Source organism: Peromyscus californicus, unplaced genomic scaffold, assembly GCF_007827085.1.
Source record: "Peromyscus californicus insignis strain IS unplaced genomic scaffold, ASM782708v3 Scaffold_9__1_contigs__length_137607984, whole genome shotgun sequence".
NCBI lineage: Eukaryota > Metazoa > Chordata > Mammalia > Rodentia > Cricetidae > Peromyscus > Peromyscus californicus.
The window spans coordinates 73748356-73769362 of record NW_026294617.1 but is presented as its reverse complement, the minus strand read 5'-3'; the positions used below and the strand labels follow the sequence as shown (position 1 = coordinate 73769362).

General features: G+C 43.4%; 1 protein-coding gene across 4 annotated transcripts in view; it reads left to right on the top strand.

The window, feature by feature from the left end:
* The first annotated feature begins 633 nt into the window (after window positions 1-633).
* Window positions 634-21007, top strand: part of Rprd2 (regulation of nuclear pre-mRNA domain containing 2) — a 57936-nt gene continuing 37562 nt past the window's right edge. For 3 of the 4 annotated variants that reach the window (XM_052732046.1, XM_052732045.1, XM_052732047.1), the window contains exon 1: window positions 635-1392. In XM_052732046.1, the coding sequence (XP_052588006.1) occupies window positions 1188-1392 (205 nt within the window). In that variant the 5' untranslated portion in view covers window positions 635-1187. Of the gene's footprint in view, window positions 1393-21007 lie in introns of all 4 variants that reach the window. The other variant, XM_052732048.1, reaches the window with a different exon arrangement.

The window sequence follows — 21007 nt, the reverse complement described above, 5'->3', positions numbered from 1 at the left end:
CGTTTAATTTTTCTTATTCCCTCTTTCTAGAATGCGGCCGGCCGACTGGCTGGGAAGAATACCCAAGCCGGGCGTGTAACGTCGCTTACTCCAGGAGTCTGCGTGGAGAACGGCTAACTGGACCTGACGCATGCGCACTTCCCACCACGCCGCAAGATGGATGCCAGCCATTTTGTCGCGTGTACATCCCCGATTTAGGGGTGGTAGCGGCGGATGCTGCCAGAAGCAGCGGCCACAAAACGGCGGGAACTTCCCAGCCTCGTGCCAGTAAAGGCTCCAAGTGGGCAACCTCGCTATGAAGGGAAAGGCAGGGCGCAGCAGTCCCACCGGTCTCGTCACACCCGAGGCGCCCCGGCTCCTTCCTCCTGTCCTGCCAGGTTTTCCTCCCCGCCCGCTCCGCGCTGACCTGACGCGCAGGCGCACCAGGAAATGCAGCGCCGCCTCCGCGTGCAGGGCTGGCCGACTCGCGCGCGCGCTTCTCCGACCCTCCCCTTGATTGGTCAGATGGCCGTGCCATCACGCCTCCCTCCGCCCTCCAGGTTGAGACGGAAGCGGAGGGGGCGGGGGCTACCGCGCGCGTGCGCATTGCCCTTGCTGGTCCATTGCTGCTATTGCGTTGCAGAAGGAAAAGAAAAAAAAAAAAAAAAAAAAAAAAAATCCTGACTAGGTAGCTTTGGGCCTCCCCTGTGGTGGTAGAGAATCTAAAGGAAAAGCTTGCCGCAACCGAAGGGACAGTCTGGTAGTACTACGTTTTCGATACTAAGGCCTCCCTGGCTCGCCGGAGTTTGGCCCGCGGGATGAGGGAAGGGCCGTGAGAGTTGAGAGGGCCGTAAGGATAAGACCTTTAGTTTCGGCGCTGGGCGCTTTGGAAGGCGTCGCAGGCCCTGCTTTCGGCGGCCTAGTTTCTCTCCCGACTACTGGTTTACACACGACCCCCGAACCCTAGTGACCGACCACCCGTGGGAAGCCGCAGCCCCTCCTCGGAGCGTGGGGGAGCCGCCGGCGTGCCCAGCAGCTCGCCGTCCCACCTCAGGCGAGCCTAGCGCGCGCCCCGTCCCCACCCCCCGGCCTCCCTCCCCGCCGGCGGCTCTCACGCACTCGCAGTGATTGTTTTGCCCGCTCCCGCTCCCGCCGCCGCCGCCGCCGCCGCCGCCGGAGGACCAGCGGCGCTTGTGCAAACCGGGAAGATGGCGGCCGGCGGCGGCGGAGGCAGCAGTAAGGCCTCCTCCTCGTCGGCCTCGTCCGCAGGGGCCCTGGAGTCCTCGTTGGATCGAAAATTCCAGTCGGTGACCAACACCATGGAATCCATTCAAGGCTTGTCGTCCTGGTGTATAGAGAACAAGAAACACCACAGTACCATCGTCTACCATTGGATGAAGTGGCTCCGGAGATGTGAGTGTGGGGGCGGCCGGGGACGGGGGTCCTGGGGAGACGGAGGGAACGCGGCCCCCGGGGCTCCGGGGCTTGCCCACCGAGCCGCTGCATTCAGTTAGGGCTCACGTTCAGCCTTGGACGCGAGTGTGCCCGAGCCGGGACTCCATTCCCGGGCAGGCTTGCCCTGATCTGCAGGGGGCTCCTGGCTTGGGATTTTTTAGCGTCTCGTTTGGCGTGACCTTGGGCCGTTGGGCCTAGACCCATAGAGCTGTCCGTGTTTCCCTTGCGAGCCCTGTAAGGTGTGCTGTTGGTGTCTCTGAACCTTCACGGAAAGTGTAGCGTCCGTTTATTCCTTCCAGGCCTTGACGTGTTAGTGATTTCTGGGCTTCCTGGTAGTCGAGCTAGGGTTTAAGCCCTCCGCTTCCCTGGAATATGTTGGACCATTCAGTGTTTTGCGCCGACGTGAAACTCGGAATATGTATGAAGAGGGGCCTTCTCTGGATTAATGTGGGTAACCCTTGGCGTGCGCTGTAAGGAGGTTGAATGTGAAGCAATAGGAGCTTTAACCGAGCTGTGAGGCGGCCACCTGTTTTCTCTTTACCTGTGTTTGCAGCGGTAAAATACAGACTTGGGGATACTGACAAGACACAACTGAGAAACTGTAATCAGGATCTTCATTGGTACTGAAGCCTAGAATGTATCCGGCCACTTCTAATCACCTGAAGTACATTTTATAGAATTGAGTTTGTTTGCATAGGCAATCAAAATGGGAAGTCTTACGTTTCTTCATATTATTTATTTTAGCATGTAATACTTTCCCCATATATATTTTATCTTCAACTTGCGGGGCTCTCCCCGCAACCCCGCTTTAATATAGAAAAGAGGTCTTCTAAAAATACGGATTGTTAAACTGGGCGTGGTGGCTCACACCATTCTGGAGGCTGAGGCAGGAGGATTGCCATAAGTTTGAGGTCAGCTTGGGCTACATTTTAAATTCCAAGCAGCCTTAATCCCAACTCCATACATATTTATTTGAGTTTTAGTTTGCTTTTTATCCTTAGAGCCTCTTGTCAGTGCTACCCATTTAACAGGTTTCTTATTGCGCGGCTGTCTGTGCTTCTGTAATATTTTTGAGTTTACAAGTTCGTGAACAGATGGATAAAACTTCAAAATTAAAGGCCCCAAACTTGAAACCTTTTGTATTTAAAGTTATTGACGGGACAGTTGTTCTCTGGTTCTTTGAAATACAGTGCTGAGAAGGATGTTCAAGAAAAAAGACTGGCTTAGGTATCTCTGTTTACTATTATCATCAGATCTTTTCATTTATTTCTTGCCAAGAGATAACATTAGAATCTGCAATATCAAATATGCTATCACCTTCAAAGACTAACATTAAGTATCTGCCACATGCCAGCCATTTCCTTAAACCTTATAATATACTTTATAATCTACGGAATTACAAATGAGGAGACTAGGGCTCAGAAATGTCATGTTGCTAAAGGTTACTCAGTAAAATGATGTAGTTAGGATTTGACTCTGTCATGACCTCTGAAACAGTGTTTGATGTATTTGGTATGTCATGGTAGTCAACAGTGCTGATGTGCTGAGAACATCTTCCACCCTGTTTTAAGTTAGGAAGCATTTTTACATTCCCTGCTGTTGGTCTTTGGTGTTTTAACTCTATGGTTACATTATTTTGGAGAATAAGTTGGTTCCTGTCTCTGCTTTGTGGGATCACAAGTGACAGTTAATACTTTTTTTTCCTAGTCAGCAATGAGACCAGAATTTTTCCTGCCCTGCTGCCGTTTTGTGTCTGAGCTTACTTCCTTTGTTGGAACTAAGAGTAGGAGGGCAATATTTTATCTAAAAAGTGCATTCTGCATAATTTAAATACAGTTAAATGCATTTGGCTTTCTAAAACCTGCTATCAATGTCATAGCAGAGTGGAATTTAGCTTTCTAAAATAGCTAAGAATAATTTGTGGACGTTGGTATGTACACGTGATGGATACCTGCCTCACACCACCTAAGTGGTGAAGAGGCAGACACAAGTAGTTGGTGTATTAGGCCTGTGGTTTTTTCGTAGGTCTCGACAGAGTTTGGTTGCCAAGTTTGCTTAGGCAAAATTGTGAGGTAGATACCGGGCATTCCCAATCTCTCTGCGTTTTCCTGAAGCCATTTTTGCCTCTCCCTTTTCTTCTGACATGCAGTATTTAGTCATTTAGACCTCAGTTAAATTTAAGTGACTTTGCTGGATATTCAAGACCTGTTTTCTTTCTTCATTTTATGATGCATCTAACTCAGGGCCTCCTGAGTTCTGTGCAGGCACTTCCACTGGACTCCTTATATATAGCTCAAGTCCTCAGAGGTGTTTTCATAGTATCCTAATCTTACGATGTGTAGTAACAATGACAGACTTTATGCATTGTAAAGAAAAAAAATTAATGCACAAGCATGCTTCCTGGATTCCATAGGCAGGTTCCATTGATTTCCTCTAGGCCTGTCTGTAACATTCATCATCTTCTGTCTGAGTTACCCGGCTGGTTTGGTATTCAACATAGAGCCCACATTGGTCTCCAGCCTGCAGCAGCATCCTCTCTCAGCCTCCCTGTTGCTGGTTTTGTAGCTATTCGCCACCATCCTTATTTTCTGACATGGTCTTCCTGTGATATGAACAGATACTATGCCTCTGCTCTTTTTTTTAAAGACAGGGTCTCTCTGTGTAGTCCTGGCTGTCCTGGAACTTGCTATGTAGGCTGGCCTCGAACTCACAGAGATCAACCTGTTTCTGCCTCTGGAGTGTTGGATTAAATGTGTGGGCTACTATGCCCGGCTCATGCCTCTACTTTTTAACCTTCCATTGATACACGGTTGCAGCAGAGTTAAGTTAAATTTTTTGTACTGTGGTCACTCCAAGAGCATGTATCACCTGTACTGCCTGCTTCTCAGGCTTCATCAGATCCTGCCACCTTCTCATGTGGATCTCATCTCAAATATATCTTCCTCAGGAAGGCCTTTTCGAATTACCTTTAATTCCTATTATCTTTTTCCTTTTCCTTTTTCTCTTCCTTCCTTTCTTCTCTTCCTCTTCTCTCCTCCTCCTCTTCCTCTTCCTCTTCCTCCTTTTTTTTTTTTTTTTAAAGACAGAGTCTCACTGCATATAGCCCTGGCTGGCCTGGTCTTGCTGTGTCTACCAGGCTGACTTCCAATTCATTGTGATCTGCCTGCCTCTGCTTCCTGAGTGCTGGTATTAAAGGCGTGCACCACACCTTGTAGGCATATCATTTTATTTTCTGCATGCTAAATTACTGCATTTACTTGTTATATCTTTATTGCCTGTTTTTCTCAAATGTCAGGGCTGTGTCTTGTTTGTCTCTATATTCCCAAGCACTTGATATAGATCAGTAAATATTTGCCAAAATAATATTGCAAAGTGGCTAATAAAATACTTGCTTCTAGCCTGGTTGCACATGCCTACAGTCCTGGCACTTGGGATTCTGAAGCAAGAGGATTGCAAGTTTGAGGCCAACCTGAGCTACTCCCCCCAAAAACTCCAACCCCACCCCCAAAAAAACTTGAACAATTTTTTTTAATTCCTGTTTTTGAAAGTATTTATAATTTAGTAAAACTGTAGGATGGCTCACTTGCTGGTTCAGGACGTGGCTCTTATGTGGACTTGGTGTAGTTTAATGAGGTTATCATTTCTATAGTTCATTTTTCTCTCCCAGTTTTAGTGTAAAACAAGAGTCAGTATGGAAAGGTAGAAAAACCCAGACTTTAGAATTAGAGCTAGGTTTGGATCTTAGCTCCAGTGCTTCATCTTGACAGATGCACGTGCAGAGTACTTAAACCGTGGGGTTTGTCTCTTATCTACAGGGAGCGTTGTACTCTCAGAATTTGTGGCTTGGGTTTAGGGAGATAATACATGTATCTTAGTATAGAATTAACCTACAGAAACATGAATTGTTTACTGTTGAGACCCTGAGCATTCAGGAGAATTACAGGACAGCTTTGCTTGGAGTACAGAGGTGGGGTCACCCAGTAAGGGGGAGAGAATTGACCAACCTCTTAGTGAATTAGAAGATGTTCTGAACAACCAGTGGGACAAAAGTGAAACATTGTTTCCTAATACCTCTATTTTATCTTTTTTTAAAAATGATTTATTTTTTATTTTTAATTCTACATCTGTGTCTGTCTGGGGGTATGTGAATTGGATCCCCTGGAGCTGGAGTTGTGAATAGCTGATGTGGGTACTGGGAACTGAACTCAGATCCTCTGTAACAGCAGTATGCACTCTTAGCCAGACCCTGTTTATCTTATTTCTAATCATTGAGTGGTTTGATGTGTTTTAGGAAACAAAGTGAGAATTTAAATGAGTTCCTGCAGGAAAAGTAGAAGTCTAATTAGCAATCAATTGTAAACCACAACATTTCTTAAGGCTTCCATTCATCCAGCTATCAGTGTTTTTTGTTTTTTTGTTTGTTTTGTTTTTTGTTTTTGTATTTATTTGTCCTGAGGCCCAGGGTATACCCATGCCACAGTGCATGCATGGTCAGAGGACCCCTTGTGGGAGTCAGTTCTCTTCTTCTGTCATGTGGGTTCAGGGATGGAACTGGGATCACCAGGCCTGGTGGCCAGCTGCTTTCCCACTTGAGCAGTCACCCTGGCCCTTCCTTTAGCCATTTTTAGTTACAATTACAAAAGATAGAAAGGCAACCAGGTATGGTGGCACTTCCTGTAATCACAGCATTCAGGAAGCAGAGCTAGGAGGATTAAGGCCAGTGGAGGACCTGTCTACAGAAGAAATGAGAGAGAAAGGGAAGAAAAAAGGAAAGGGTAAGGCTGCCTCTTTGTCGTCAACGTCAGTGGTCTTCCTGTGTGATTTTACACGTGCAGCTGTCCTTCTTTGCTGTTTGCTTTTTGACTCTGTAGCACAGACTAGCCTGGAATCACAGTGACTGCCTTTGACCTATGCAGTGATTTCTCAGTTTTGATTTTCGATTCCAGAGTGGACCAGACCGTGAAGCTGGCCTGACTTTATAGTTGACTTTGATTGAGTACTTACTGTGTTCCATGCTTTGTCCTAAGAAGCATTTTATACATACTAACTCAGAATAATATACTAATCCTCGGAATAATTCTTAAAAGTAGGTGTTATTATGAGACCCATTTTACATTTGAGAAAACAGGAACAGAGGTTATGTAACTTGCTCCTGGTTACAGAGCTAATAGTTATTTAAGCCAGAGTTTAAACCAGGCATTTTCAGCCACTGTATATATTACATGGTCTTTCCTACGCGTACAATATTTCTATAACGCAGAAAACCCTTGATGACTTGCTTATCATTCAGGCCTAGGCCATGTAGATTAGCTAGAATGTTGAGATACTGTGTCTCTTATTTTAATCTTTTAGGGTGGTAGAGGTTGGTTTGTTTTGTTTTGGGGCTAGGGTTTCATGCAGTTCAGGCTAGCCTTACACTCCTTATCCTCCTGCCTCTAGTGGTGGGATTATGGTGTGTACTACTATGCCTGGCCTTTAAAACAACAAAACCCAGGGTTAAACTGTGTGCTGTTGGCTATCCTGGGACTTAAGAAGACCAGGAGGCTAAACTTACTCAGAGATCCTCCTGCCTCAGCCTCTTGAGTGTTGGTATTAAAGGCATGCACCTGCAACACCATGCCCTGAGAACCTAATTTTTTTGTTTTTAAATTGACCTAAAATTGTACATAGTTATGTTCTGACTGTATATATTTATATTGTATATAATGTTCAAACCAAGGTAAGTATTACCTCCTCAAACACACTGCTTTGTGGAGAAGGTTGAAGTTTTTTTACTTTATACACATGTATGAGTGTTTTCCCTGCCTGTGTGTGTATACCCCATTTGAGGGCTTGGTGCCTGCAGAGCAGAAGCGTGGTGACCCCTAGAACTGGATACAGGTGGTTGTGAGCTGCTGTGCGGGTGCTGTCGTCATTCTGTTGTTGTTGTTGTTCGCTTTTTTAACTAGCGCAAACTAGCCTGGGATCACAATTACTGTGTGGATCTATGCAATGATTTCTCAGTTCAAATTTCAGGTTCCAAAGTGGACTATAGGACCTTACAAAGGAACCCAGGTCCTCTGTAAGAGCATCAGTTGCTCTAACCACTAAGCATTCTTTCCAGTCCTGAGGTTTTATTTATGTATTTATTTATTGTTTTTTGAGACAGGGTTTCTCTGTGTAGCTTTGTGCCTTTCCTGGAACTCACTCTGTAGCCCAGGCTGGCCTCGAACTCACAGAGATCCGCCTGGCTCTGCCTCCCGAGAGCTGGGATTACTACAAAGTACTTTTTTGTTTGTGTTTGAGATGGAGTGTTGTCTCAGCTGTCATTGAACGCAGGATCCTCTTGCCTCAGTCTCCCAAGTAGGTAGAGTGAGAGGAGTGACCAGAGCATCCAGCTCCAAGATTAATTCCATTCTCAGTCACTTCACTTACATCTGCTTACTCCAATGATTATTTTCAATACGTTTAAATTATTGATGACAGTGTACAGATTTGTTGGGTATAGTGTGATATATTTGTATTTTAATTTAATTATTTTTAAAAGATCTTATTTTTTATGTGTTTGAGTATTTACCTCCATATATGCATGTATACCATGTATGTGGATGCTGGGAACTAAACTTGGATTCTCTGGAAGAGCAGTTAGTGCTCTTGATTACTGAGCCATTTCTCCAGACTGTTCTTTTCTTTTCTTTTTTGATTTTCGAGACAGAATTTCTCTGTGTAAAGCCTAGCCTGGAACTCACAGATCTGCCTGCCTCTGCCTCCCAAGTGCTGGGATTAAAGGTGTGCGCTCTTGCGAGCCGCAAGAAAATATTATAGAGATTCAGCTGTATTAAAGCTATACCTTGAAATTTCTAGGTATAATTTCTAGCTTTAATATACAGCTGAATAGCTATAATATATTCTTGCGGCCCGCAAGAGTATGCCACCACCATCTGGCTCAATTTTAATTGATAGATAATAATTGTACAAATTTATGGGTACAGTGTGACATTTCAGTATGTTCATATAGTAGGTAATGAATAAATAAGGGTAGTTGCTTATGTGATGATACCTCAGACATTTCTTTGTGTTTGGAACATTGATAATCCTCAACAAGAGGCTGGAAAGTTGGCTCAGCAGTTCAGAGCATTTGTTGCTCTATCATGAAAACAAAGTTTGGATCACAGAAACTATATTGGGCATCTCACAAACACTTACAACTCAGCCAAGGGGGCTGATGCCCTCTTCTGGCTTCTGTGGGCACCAGCACACTCAAGTGCATGTACGTTCACATAGACACAGATATATAAACAATAAAAATGAATCTGTAAAGAAGAACAGAACTTAGGTGAGCTGTTTTGAAATGCAGTTAGTTGTTGTCGGGTATAGGTAGTCACCTTACTGTGCCGTGGAACAGAAGATTTATTCCTCCCTCTCACTGCACTCCTGCACCTGTTACCCATCAGCAAATATTTACGGGACGGACACCTGTTGTGCCAGGTACTGTCTGGGCACTGAGGGCATAGGCGAACACAGTGGGCATGGCGTTTTCCTTCAGACAGAGATAAAGTGAGTAAAGGACTAATTCAGTCTGTTAGAACTGGGTGTTAGAGGGTGACAAATGCTACAAAGCAGAAATAGGGAATACAGGGTGTTAGGGGTTGGAGTGTCAGATTAGTGGTAAGGAAACTGAGAAGGTAACAGTGGAGTAGAAAGGCAAGGCACTGGACAGTGTAGTCAGGAGATGGCTCAGTTGGTAAAGGTGCTTGCCACCAGGTCTGGCCACCTGAGTTCTGTCCCCAGGACCCTCATGGTAGAAGGGGAGAACTGACTCCTGTGGGCTGTCCTTATTATATGTACCATGGCACACATATGCCTACAAAATAAATAGATAATAAAAAAATGGTAAAAGCTAGATTGGAGAGATGGTTCAAAGGTTAAGAGTACCTACTGCTCTTCCAGAGGTCCTGAGTGCAATTCCTAGCAATCACATGGTGGCTCACAACCATCTATAATGAGATCTGGCGCCCTCTTCTGGAGTGCAGGCAGACATGCAGGCAGAACACTGTATAGATAATAAATAAATGCATCTTAAAAAAAAGAATCTGTTAAAAAATGTTAAAAGCCAAAAGAACAGAAAAACACTAACTTCCTGAGGCTAGAGTATGCCTTGTGAATTAAAGGAACAATAAGAAAACATTTGTGGCTGGAAAACAGTTAAGATGGAGCTTTATTAGCCAATAGTGCAGTTTATGATGGGAGAGAGGGTACAGGGGCAATAAATAGATCAAAGATCTTCTTTATTAAGCCGGGCGGTGGTGGTGCACGCCTTTAATCCCAGCACTTGGGAGGCTGAGGCAGGCCTGGGCTACAGAGTGGGTTCCAGGAAAGGCGCAAAGCTATACAGAGAAACCCTGTCTCGAAAAAACAAAAAACAACAACCAAAAGGTTTATTATTTATGTATGTGAGTATGAATGTGTCTTAGTGTGCCTGTGCGTGAATGTACCCATGGAAGCCAAAGGAAAATATCAGATCCATCAGAGCTAGAGTTTTAGAAGGTTGTGAGCTACCTCACGTGGGCGTTGGGATCTGAATTCGGGTCCTGGAAGAGCAGCAAGCAGTCTTAACCACTGAGCCATCTCTCCAATCCCTCATGAAGAGGTTTTTTTTTGTTGTTGTTTTTAAAGGTTCTTCTGGTTGCTGCAGAAACAAGGACAGCAGTTAGTTAGCTGACTAGTGTAATCTGTTGTAAAATGTGTATGATGTAGATCAGCTTGTGGTGAGAGGTGATGAAAAGTGATCTTGTGTTTTCCAGGTAGATCCAACCAGATCTTTATTTGAATTAATATTGTTATATAGCCCAGGCTGGCCCTGAACTCACCATGTAGCCCAGACTGGCCTCAAACTTACATCAGTCTTCTTGTCTCAGCTTCCTGAAAGCTGAGTGAGTCACGACACCTGGCCAACAATATTTACTTATTACTTGTATCTTATTGGTATATATTCATTGTAAGTAGTGATGGGTTTCATAAAATACTTTTCATACAAGTTATGACATACTTTTGGATGGATTTTTGGATGGATTCAGTGTGGGGCAAGAAGACTAGTCTGAATGACTGATTTTTGCCTCAGTGACTACAAAGAGTTAGTGACTGCTGGTGAAGGTCGCAGGTGGAGCAGCTTTGGAAAGGTAGATCAGAAATTTAGTTTTTTGTTTTTTTTTTAAAGATTGATTTATTATGTATACAGTGCTCTGTCTGCACATATCCCTGCAGGCCAGAAGAGGGCACCAGATCTGATTACAGATGGTTGTGAGCCACCATGTGGTTGCTGGGAATTGAACTCAGGACCTCTGGGAGAACAAGCAGTGCTCTTAACCTCTGAGCCATCTCTCCAGCCCAGAAATTTAGTTTTGAATGTGTTAAATTTTTAGGTGTCTGCTTTTTAAAATACCTTGAGATATAATTCACAGATGTACAAGTCACTTATTTGAAGTTGTTTTAGTGTATTCAGTGCATTGTTTATATCACCGTAGGACCTAGGAAGTTGAGACATGAGGACTGTGAATTTGCAGCCAGCCATGGCTGCATACCAACAACCAAAAACATGTTTAATATATTCTAGATGTAATAATTAAGTTTCATGCTTGGGTGGGGACTGGCTATGAAAGTCAGTGGTGGAGTGCTCATGCACTGAGATCCATTCTGAAGCACAGGAGAAAAAAAAATGTTTTGTGTTTTTAAAACATTGCCAAGAAACATGGAAAAATACTATCTGCATCTCCGTGAACTTACTAACACATTGGAATACAGAAGAGGGGATGGAGACGTTCAAAGGGGAAACAGGGCAGATAATGCGGCACTAACTTCAGGACTGAAGCTATGAAACAGCTGCTCCTCAGTGACCACACTGGGCAAAATGACAGTGTAGCCCTGGCTGTCCTGGAACTCACTCTGTAGGCCAGCCTCGAACTCAGATTCCGCCTGTCTGCCTCCCTAGCGCTGGGATTAAAGGCATGTGCCACCATGCCTGGCTGACTGATTTATTCTTGGTGATGTGACTTCTTACCCTTTACAAATTAATAAATAATGGCTTTATCCAAATTGCTTTACTCTTAGGCTTTTGTCAACTAGTTATTCTTCCCCGAGTGTTTATTGTTTAACAGGAATACTTCTAAAAGTTCAGGGGGATATTTGGAATTATTGTAAAAATTTGACTATGGGACTGGATGCTTAGTGGTTAAGAGCACTGGTTTGCTCTTGTAGAGGACCTGAGTTTAGTTCCCAGCATCCACATGGTGGCTCGTTGATATCTGTAATTCCAGTTCCTGGGCATCCAGAGCCCTGGCCTGGCCTCTACAGACACTACACACACGGTGCACATGAACCTGCATAAGCACACACATAAGCATAAATAAAAAAATCTTAAAAAACAGTTTGACTGTGATAACTAAGTACACGTGAGGTTTAATTTGTAGAAGGACCTCAGAGAGAGATGGTAGTAAAAACAACCCAACAACTACACAAATCAGCTAGCTGACTTTCATTTAGTTGTCAGAAAAGAACAATAGTTGGGATTTTGTGGTATTACAGATTCCAACACCCTCACAGATTTTAATTGGAGAACAGGAGAAATACATGTACAGAAAGTAGTGGTAGAATCTAGTTACTCCCCTCAGAAAGACAGCTCTTCCTCTTGGCTTTGAAATGTAAAACTTTCAGGGTAAGATAAAGGCACTTTTTTTTTAAATGCCTTATTCTTTTTTTAATGACTTATTTTCATTTCTTCATTCATTCATTCATTCATTTATTTTGAGACAGGCTGTCCTAGCACTCGCTCTGTAGACCAGAATGGCTTCAAACTCAGAGATCTTTCTCCCTCTGCCTCACAAGTGCTGTGATTAAAGGCGTGGGCCACCACCACCTGGCGACTTATTTTTATTTTTATGTGCGTTTGTGTTTTGCCTGCATGTGTGTCTGTTGGATCCCCTAGAACTGGAGTTACAGAGAGTTGTGAGCTGCCGTGTGGTGCTGGGTCCTTTGGAAGAGCAGCCAGTGCGCTTAGCCCCTGAGCCCTCTTGCTAACCCATCATCCCTTAATTTTTTTTTTCTTTTATGTGTATGAGTGTTTTACCTGCATGTATGTCTGTTAACCATGTCTGTCCCTGGAACCTGCGGAGGTTAGGAGTGTCAGATTCCCTGGAACTGTAGTTAGGATGGTTGTGAACCATCATGTGGGTGCTGGGAACTGACCCTGGCTTCTTTGCAAGAACAAGTGTTTTTTGTTTTGTTTTGGTTTGGTTTGGTTTGGTTTTTCGAGACAGGGTTTTTCTGTGTAGCTTTTTAGCCTGTCCTGGAACTCGCTTTGTAGCCCAGGCTGGCCTCGAATTCACAGAGATCCGCCTGCCTCTGCCTCCCTAGTGCTGGGATCAAAGGTATGAGCCACCACCGCCCGACTTTTTTTTTTAAATATGTAATTTATTTTTATTTTATGTGCATTGGTATTTTGCCTGCATGTATGTCTGTGTGAGGGTGTCAGAAGCCCTGGAACTGGAGTTACAGACAGTTGTAAGCTGGCATGTGGTTGCTGGGAATTGAACACGGGTCCTCTGGAAGAGCAGTGCTCTTAACTGCTGAGTCATCTCTCCAACCTTTCCCTGCTCTTCTTATCATATAAACCTTGTTTTATTTTCTTAATAGTCTTCTCATAAGATGCTAGTTTATTTATTTATATGTGCATATTTACTGAGACATGGCACCCCTAACTCCCAGTTAAAAGGTAGTCCCCAGCAGAGGCTGTTTGCTTTACCATGACACATTCAGCACTCAGATGACAACATACAGCATAGAAAGGACTTGATTAATGGATTTTTAAGTCTGACCCCAGTTCTCACTTTTAGAATGACTACTATAGAAGTTATAACCAATTGTGTTTAGTTTATAGACAAGGGAGAGATATACCCTGTATATTAATTAGCTAGTAGAGAGCATGAGCTTTGAATTGTTATAGTCAGTAGTTAACTTTTGTTTGTTTTTGTTTTTCAAGACAGGGTTTCTCTGTATAGCCCTCACTGTCCTGGAACTCACTCTGTAGACCAGGCTGGTCTTGAACTCAGATCCACCTGCCTCTGCAGGGATTAACGGTGTGAACCACCACTGTCCAGCTTTTTTTGTTTTAAGTTCTATTTATTTTTATTTTATATTTCTGGGTGTTTTGTGTGTGCACAGTGTGGATACATTGCTTTGGAGAGCATTGAATCTCCTGGAACTGCAGTCCTAGCCAGGCAATTCAGAGAAACCTTGTCTCAAAAAAAAAAAAGAAAGAAAGAAAAGAAAAGAAACGTCTTGAACCTGGTACCTTTGGAACCACTTTGCCAGCTCCTGGTAGTTAACTTCTTAGTGCTTTTAAATGGGAATAACAGTAACACTCACTTTATAGTGAAATGGAGACCCCAACCCCCACACACAGGGTTTTCTCTGTGTAGCCCTGGCTGTCCTGGAACTTGTACTGTAAACCAGGCTGTCTTTGAACTCAGAGATTTGCCTGCCTGTCCCTTGGAGTGCTGGAATCAAAGGCTTCGTGCGCCACCACAGCCCGCTAAATGGAGAATTTAAATAATTTACATAAAATGCTTTGTAAACTATCTGACATTTAGAAAGCTTGATACATGATAAAATACTACATTTTATTTTTTAAATGTATTAGTTTTTGTGTTTAGTTTCTTTCTTTTTTTTTTTTTTTTTTTTTTTTTGGTTTTTCGAGACAGGGTTTCTCTGTGTAGCTTTGCGCCTCTCCTGGAACTCGCTTTTTAGCCCAGGCTGGCCTCGAACTCACAGAGATCCGCCTGGCTCTGCCTCCCGAGTGCTGGGATTAAAGGTGTGCGCCACCACCGCCTGGCTTGTTTAGTTTCTTTTCCTTTATTCATTTATTGGGGTATAAATGATACAGAGTGTGTTTGTGGGGGGGGGGGGAGTTCAGAAGACATGTTCTGGAAGTTGGTTTTCTCCTAGCATGTGAGTACTTTTACCTACTGAGCCATCTTGTTAGTTCTTGGTAGTGGTGGTTGTTGTTTATCCCCCCTTCCCCCTTTGGTTTTTGGTTTTTGACAGTCTCACTGTATAGCTGGCCCAAAGTCACTTAAATCAACCTGCCTCTGCCTCCCAAGTGCTGAGATTAAAGAAGGTGTTATGTAGCCCAGACTAGCCTTGAATTTATGTAGTGGAGGATGACCTTAAACTTCTGAGCTTCCTTCATTTTCCTAGTTCTGGGTTTACTGGTAAAAACTATTACATCCGTTTATTCATTTACTGATTTTTTTTTTTTTTTTTGGCGGTATTGGGGTTGGATTTAGGGCTTCATGTACGCTAGACAAGTGCTCTGCCACTGAGCTACAGCCCCAAGTCTCACACCTGGTTTGTAATATAACTTTTAAAACCTGGTAGTAGGTAGCTAGAGCAGTTGAGAGTGCTTTCTGCTCTTGGAGAAGATGAGGTTTATTTCCCAGCACCCACATGTTAGCTCACAACCATCTGTAACTCCAGTTCCAGAGAGTTGCACAGGCAAACACACATATGCATAAACACAAATGAATAAGTCTTTTTTTTTTTCCTGGTTTTTCGAAACAAGGTTTCTCTGTGTAGTAGCTCTGGCTTTCCTGGAACTCACTTTGTATACTAGGCTGGCCTCAAACTCACAGAGATCTGCCTGCCTCTGTCTCCCAGAGCTGGGATTAAAGTCATGCACCACCACCACCTGGCTGAGTAAAACACCTGGGTTGTTTTGTTTTGTTTTTTTTTTTTTGGTTTTTCGAGACAGGGTTTCTCTGTGTAGCTTTGTGCCTGTCCTGGAACTCACTTGGTAGCCTAGGCTGGCCTCGAACTCACAGAGATCCGCCTGGCTCTGCCTCCCGAGTGCTGGGATTAAAGGCGTGCGCCACCACCGCCCGGCACGGGTTTTTTTTTTTTTAAAGATTTATTTATTTATTATGTATACAGAAGAGGGCGCCAGATCTCATTACAGATGGTTGTGAGCCACCATGTGGTAGCTGGGAATTGAACTCAGGACCTCTGGAGGAGCAGCCAGTGCTCTTAACCTCTGAGCCATCTCTCCAGCCCCCGAAACAAGGGTTTTAAGGTTAGCCTGGGCAAGTAAAGACCTGATAGAGGAAAGTGAAGAGCACTGGGGACTCATTGTGGAGCACTCTCACACAGATGTGTCACAGGGTCAGCTAGGTTATGAATATCTAGAACTAGCGATGTGGCTCACAGGCAGACTGCTCAGCGTGTGTCATACCCTAGGCTCAATCTCTAGAGTTGCATAAAATAAAATAATTTATTTCTATCATCTTAGGTTTCTCAGACTACAGTTTGCAGCACATGTGTGAACAAATAAATGTGCACAAAATATAGCAAAATAGTGACAGAATAGCATTGAAGATTCATGATCGTATATTTCCCAAAATATGGCAATGTTGAGAATGCCATTTTTTAAATTAAAAAACATCTTTTGACCCTTATTTTATGTGTATAGGTGTTTTGCCTACACATATGTCTGTGCATCATGTGTGAGCAGTGTTTATGGAGACCAGGAAAGGTACCAGACCTCTAAGAACTGGAGTTACTGTGTGTGTGTTTGTGTGTGTGTGTGTGTGTGTGTGTGTGTGTGTGTGTGTGTGTTGGGAATCAAACATGGATCCTCTGGAAGAAGGGCCAGTGCAGTCTCTACAGCCCAAGAATGCCATTTTTTTAAGATTTATTTATTTTTATTATGTATACAGTGTTCTGTCTGCATGTATGCCTGCAGGCCAGAAGAGGGCACTAGATCTCATTACAGATGGTTGTGAGCCACTATGTGATTGCTGGGAATTGAACTCAGGACCTCTGGGAGAGCAGCCAGTGCTCTTAACCTGTGAGTCATCTCTCCAGTCCAAGAATGCTATTTTTAAAGTGAGATGCTAGCCAGGTGGTGGTGGCTCACACCTTTAATCCCAGTACTTTGGAGGCTGAGTAAGGAGGATCTCTGAATTTGAGGCCAGCCTGGTCTACAGAGTGAGTTCCAGGACAGCCAGGACTGTTAAACAGAGAATGTTGTCTCAAAAAACAAGTTTAAAGTGAGGTGCTACCAAATTGCAATTAAACCTACGTTCACGCTGTGAAACTTTAGTTACCATTGATAAATGTTTCTTGAACTTCCTCGAAGATTGGAGATTAGGATATTTGGCATTTTGTATACTTATTTGACTACGGACTCCCTCATGATATAGGTAAGAATAGCCTTAGGCTCCTGATGTTTGTGTCTCACTTCCTAAGTGGATTCCAGGTATGTACCACCTGCCTGGTAACCACTTGTTCATGTGACTGTTGTTTCATAGCATATATGCTGGGAAACTTGGTTACATAAACATTTCTGAGGTACCTCTAATGGCAGAGCAGAAAGTAACTGTGTATTTGTGTGTAGGGCTTCAGAAATCGGGTGAAAGAAGGCATCTTATGAGCCTAAGTGTCAGAAGACCAGAGGGTACACACAGCACCAAGTCAGAGTGAAAGGGTGTTGCTTATTGTGTGTGTGTGTTTTTGAGTCAGAGTCTTAATGTAGCCAAGGCTGTCCTTAAGCTCTTTGATTTTTGTGTTGAGAAAGGGTCTCACAATGCAGCCTCGACTATCCTGGATCTCACTATGTAGGCCAGGCTGGTCTTGAACTGATCTGCATCAGGGCTGAGATTACAGGTATATACTACCAATTCCCTGAAATTTTAAATGGATTTTACTGAAAACCTTTAGAATTCATAAAGCTGAAATTGATCTAGCAAGGCCCAGATATTTAATATATCAAAACAGTAAACATGGACTATCTCATATAAATCACTAGCTTCTAGGACTGGTGTGGTGGCTTAGCAGTTAAGACCACTTGCTGCTCTCTAGAGGACCCAGCATCCACATGGCCTCAGAACTCTCTGTAACTTCAGTTCTGGGAATCTGACACCCTCTTCTGGCCTTGGGCACCTTGCACGCACATGTAACACATGCATGCATACATACATACATACATACATACATACATACATACATACATGTAAAACACCCATACACATAAAATGAAAATAATTAAAAACAGAACTACACTTAAGATCAGTCCTTAGCTGCTGCAGGCTTTGCGTCTGACTTTGGTCTTTGCCTGGAGCACCTTTGTAGTTACTGTGTGTGTGCAGTACTTGGCTGCATTGGACTTCAGTATCTCTGTTACATTTAGCCTTTCCAAGTTAGTGGTTCTCTCAGAACCATTTGTTTGGTCAGCACTTGAGAACTGCTGAGCTTTAAGTGGAGGCAGAAGAATTCAGGATCATTCCTGGCTTCGTAGTGAGTTGGGCCAACCTATGCTCTATGAGCCTGTGTCTCCAAAAAGAAAAGAAAAAAGGCTGAATTTCCAATTTTCTCTTGGCTAATTTAGGAAAAATTGCCCTAATCATGAGGTAATCCTTTCCTTCTCCTTAGGTCCATATTTTGTGAGACGTGCCGGGGGTGCTAGAGTTAAACCCAGGGCATTGTAAAGCTGGGTAAAGACTCTCCCACTGAGACACATGCCCAGCACTCTTGACTTAGGGGTTGAAAAGGTGACCATAGTAGAGAGAAGTGAGTGGGCGGTTTCCCAGACTGGGTGGCACCAAGCCTAGGATTTGTGGTGAAAGTAAGATGTAGGGATAGATGACATTAAAGTAAGGAAGAAGCTTGGCGTGGTGGCAGAGGCAGGTGGGTTTCTGAGTTTGAGGCCGGCTAGGGCTACTTGGTGAAGCACTATTAAAAAAAAAATTAGGAAAGTAATGAAGCTTGGTGTGCCCCTGTAATCCCAGCACCAGGGGAGCCAAAGCAAGATCAGAGCCAGCCTAAGTTACATACCAAGTTACAGGCAGCCTGGGGTAGACAGTGGGTTAGTGGGAAAGCTGTGAAGCTGTTCTATGTTATACCAACGACATTTTTGTATTTTGTGAAATCAAATGTACCCCTGGTCTGTGTAGCTCAGCACTTGGGAATGGAGGCAGGAAGATCAGGAGTGGAAGGCTAACCTTAATTACATAGTGTAAGACCAGCCTGGGTGGGCTACACAGATCCTGTCTCAAAGGAGGAAAAAATACTGTGTTCTGTTACTTAAAAGAGGATTACAAACTGCAGTATCTGAAACTGATATTAGTTTCTAAAAATAATAGTGAGTTCAAGGCCAGCCAGAGGTACATAGTGACATAAAGTGGAAGAAATGTTACATAATCTGACCAAGTTTGAATTAAAACAGAGAAGGAGAAATATCCTAGAAGAATTTAGAAAATAGAACTTGATAGGCTTGACAGTTGAATGTTGTGGCTGTAATTTAGAGGAACATTTGGAAGATAAGTTCTCTGTATCTTTGGTGACTGGGAATTTGGGAAGAACAGATAATGAGAGCAGATTAGAACTAGATGGCACTGGCATCTGTAGGACACCTGAAAAGAATTGTGTACTGTTAGTTCATACTTCACCAGTCACGTACTAGATGGTGAACTTGAAATTTTATGTTTCCTGTCACATAATCTTGACAACTACTTTGAACAGAACGAAACAGTTATTAGTATCCTATTGGTATTAATGAGGAGAGCAGTGTTTGGAAGGGTCATACAGCTGGACAAGAGGGGCTACCTGGTCTTTGGCTTAAGAGATAAGGGGATTTGGTTTTTTAAAATTTATTTTATTTTCAAAAGATTTATTTAATTTTATGTATATGAGTGTTTTGCCTACATGTATGTCAGTGTACTGCATGTGCATGTGTGCCTAGTGCTCACAGAGGTCAGAATGGGACATCAGATCTCCAAGAACTGGATTAAAACGTAGTGAGATTCTTGTGATACATGTAGCTTTAAGAGTGCAGTTGAGGGCTGGAGAGATGGCTCAGAGGTTAAGAGCACTGGCTATTCTTCCAGAGGTTCTGAGTTCAATTCCCAGCAAGCACATGGTGGCTCACAGCCATCTAGAATGAGATCTGGTGCCCTCTTCTGGTATGAAGGCATGCATGGAGGCAGAGCACTGTATACACAATAAATAAACCTTAAAAAAAAAACAAAACAAAAAGAGTGCAATTGAGCCAGGCAGTGGTGGTGCACGCTTTTTTTGTTTGTTTGTTTGTTTTTGTTTTTGTTTTTTGAGACAGGTTTTCTCTGTGTAGTTTCCCGAGAAGCAGAACCAGGTGGATATCTGTGAATTCAGGGCCAGCCTGGTCTACAGAGTGATCCAGGACAGGCACCAAAACTACACAGAGAAACCCTGTCTCGAAAAACAAAACAAAACAAAGAAAAAGAGTGCAGTTACCAGGTTTAAAAAGGTGCTCAGAGGTTAAAAGTACTGGCTGTTCTTCCAGAGGACCTGGGTTCAATTCCTGTACCCATATAGGGGTTCACAACTGTCTAACAAAGTTCATTTGACCTCTGAGGGCACCAGGCATGCACATGATACACAGACATACATGCAGGCAAAACACCCATACACATTAAAAAAAAAAAAAAAAAAAAAAAAAGCCCACAAGAGTGTAGTTACCAAGGTGTTTGTAAGAGAATTGATGTATTCTAAATCTACAATGGAAATGCTTTATGGATTATCTTGTCTATAGCAGCTGTCTTAGGATTTCTATTGCTGTGAAAAGACACCATTACCACGGCAACTCTTAGGAATAAAACAATTAATTGGGATGGCTCGCTTACAGTTTCAGAAGTTCAGTCCGTTGTCATCATGGTGGGGAACATGGCGAGTGCAGGCAGATGTAGTGCTGGAGGAGTAGCTGAGAGTCCTACATCTTGCAGGCATCAGGAAGTCGACTGACACTGGGTGGTACCTGAGCATAGGAAACCTAAAGCCCGCCCCCACAGTGACACACTTCCTCTAACAAGGCCACACCCACTCCAACAAAGCCACACCTCCTAATAGTGCCACTTGCTGTGAGATTGTGGGGGCCAATTACATTTAAACTACTACAGCAGGCATATTATGTTTCTTTCCTGATGTCATACTAGTAGTAATAGTACTCACTGAAGATGAAAAAAAAGAGGAAATGTAGCCCAGCACTGGGAGGCAGAAGCAGGCAAATACCTGTTAGGCTAGCCAGGACTACATAGTGAGATCCTGCCTTAAAGAAAAAAAGAGGGCTGGAGAGATGACTCAGGGGTTAAGAGCACTAGCTGCTCTTCTAGAGGATCTGAGTTCAATTCCCAGCAACCTGGTGCTGTCTTCTGGCACGTAGGCAGAACATTGTATTCATAATAAATAAATAAATCTCTTTTTTTTTTAAGATTTATTTATTTATTTTGTATACAGTGTTCTGCCTGCATGTATCCCTGCAGGCCAGAAGAGGGCACCAGATCTCATTACAGATGGTTGTGAGCCACCATGTGGTTGCTGGGAAGTGAACTCAGGACCTTTGGAGGAGCAGCCAGTGCCCTTAACCTCTGAGCCATCTCTCCAGCCCCAAAAATAAATCTTAAAAAAAAGAAAAGATGAGAAAAGAAAAGATAAAATGTGGTTTTAGCACTGTGAGAAGTAGAGGGGTGATAAAGAAACTGTGTTTCCAAATAATTTTTTTAAAAAGATTTAT